Source organism: Octopus bimaculoides, chromosome 15, assembly GCF_001194135.2.
Source record: "Octopus bimaculoides isolate UCB-OBI-ISO-001 chromosome 15, ASM119413v2, whole genome shotgun sequence".
Classification (NCBI taxonomy): Eukaryota; Metazoa; Mollusca; class Cephalopoda; order Octopoda; family Octopodidae; genus Octopus; species Octopus bimaculoides.
In genome coordinates, this window is record NC_068995.1 from 45,812,829 (window position 1) to 45,814,193 (window position 1,365).

Sequence of the window (1,365 nt, forward strand, 5' to 3'; positions counted from 1 at the left end):
AGATAGATAGATAGATAGATAGATAGATAGATAGATAGATAGATAGATAGATAGATAGATAGATAGATAGATACCATTTTTAGTTCCAGATGTTTGCCTCTGTTTAGAATAATGCTGTTTTTCTTCAATTCCTGCAATCTGACTTTTGTTTCATTCAAGAACGCAGACCTGGTGAATATCTGGTAGCCATCATCAGCTGTCATCCTGCAGGAATACACGGACAACTGGCGAATAGAGGAACAAAAAGAAACATATATATAATAATCGATTAATGAAACAGAAGATGGATTTGGTATTCGTCTTTATTCCGTACGACGATCGTTTCGATCCATCCTGCGACTGTTCTTTATGGTTGGAATGATGTGAATCATTGTGTTGCATTGTGTTCATTAATCGCTTATTATCTCAACTAATACTGCGGAATTCCTGAAGCAAATCCAACGGACTTATACCAACTTCGGATGACACAAGGTAGCCCATACTGTGCTAGTGCTTTACTCAGCACATCAACACACTAATTGACAAATACTCATTAGTCCCCAAAATTTATACAGGACCATAGGAATAGCAAATTACTGAGCAAGCATAACTTAAGAGTCTCATTTAACTGTGTGTGTAGCATATAAAAAAAATTAGGGCATGCCCCAAGATGTCGAGTAGAGATAGGATGCTTATTTAGCGTTAACTGTGAGTACCAAGTGAATGGTCAATGTAACACAGGCGGTGACCTACGAAACGGAGGTAGTTTTTTCCAGCAACAGCAATAACATCCCCTCCCCACACACACATCGTATGTTGGTAAATTCTTTTAGAAACCGAAGCGTTACAACGTTAGCCAGCTTTATATGGTGATTACAACACATCAACTGGAAACTGTGTGAACGGGTAGGACCATATTTGAATGGATATACACGTTGCAAGCTTTGATCGAGTGCTTTCTAAACTTAAAATGCCATTATTTCGTTGATGCCCTAATGAGCAGAAATTCGTTTTGGCAAATTGGTCGTCCCAATTTTCGGGCAAGAGAACAGCCTATGTACACACACAGCTGAAACCCTTCGGTTATAGCCACCACCGACCTATGGGAAGCAATTCTTCGGTTACAGATTATACCGATCCGCGGGAGATAACTCTTTTGTTCCAGTCTGGAAAATATAACTTTTGACCACATTTTCGTTCCGGTTCTTTTTACCATCACCAGAAAAACCAGTACTATATATATATATATATATTACTAATAATAATATGGCAACAAAAGAATGAATGAGACCTCGATATTATGTAAATAGAGGAATTCATCTATAAATATATAATATAGGACAATCAGTTAGTTGTCATAATATGACAACTAACTGATTATCCTAT

The 1,365-nt window shown here is 37.4% G+C and overlaps 1 protein-coding gene across 1 annotated transcript in view; it reads right to left on the minus strand.

The window, feature by feature from the left end:
* The window catches only part of LOC106880844 (atrial natriuretic peptide receptor 1), a 27,703-nt gene that overhangs the window by 11,113 nt on the left and 15,225 nt on the right, over positions 1–1,365 (minus strand). Inside the window, exon 10 of the mRNA XM_014930977.2 lies at positions 75–224. Coding sequence (XP_014786463.2) covers positions 75–224 — 150 coding nt within the window. The remainder of the gene's footprint in view (positions 1–74; positions 225–1,365) is intronic.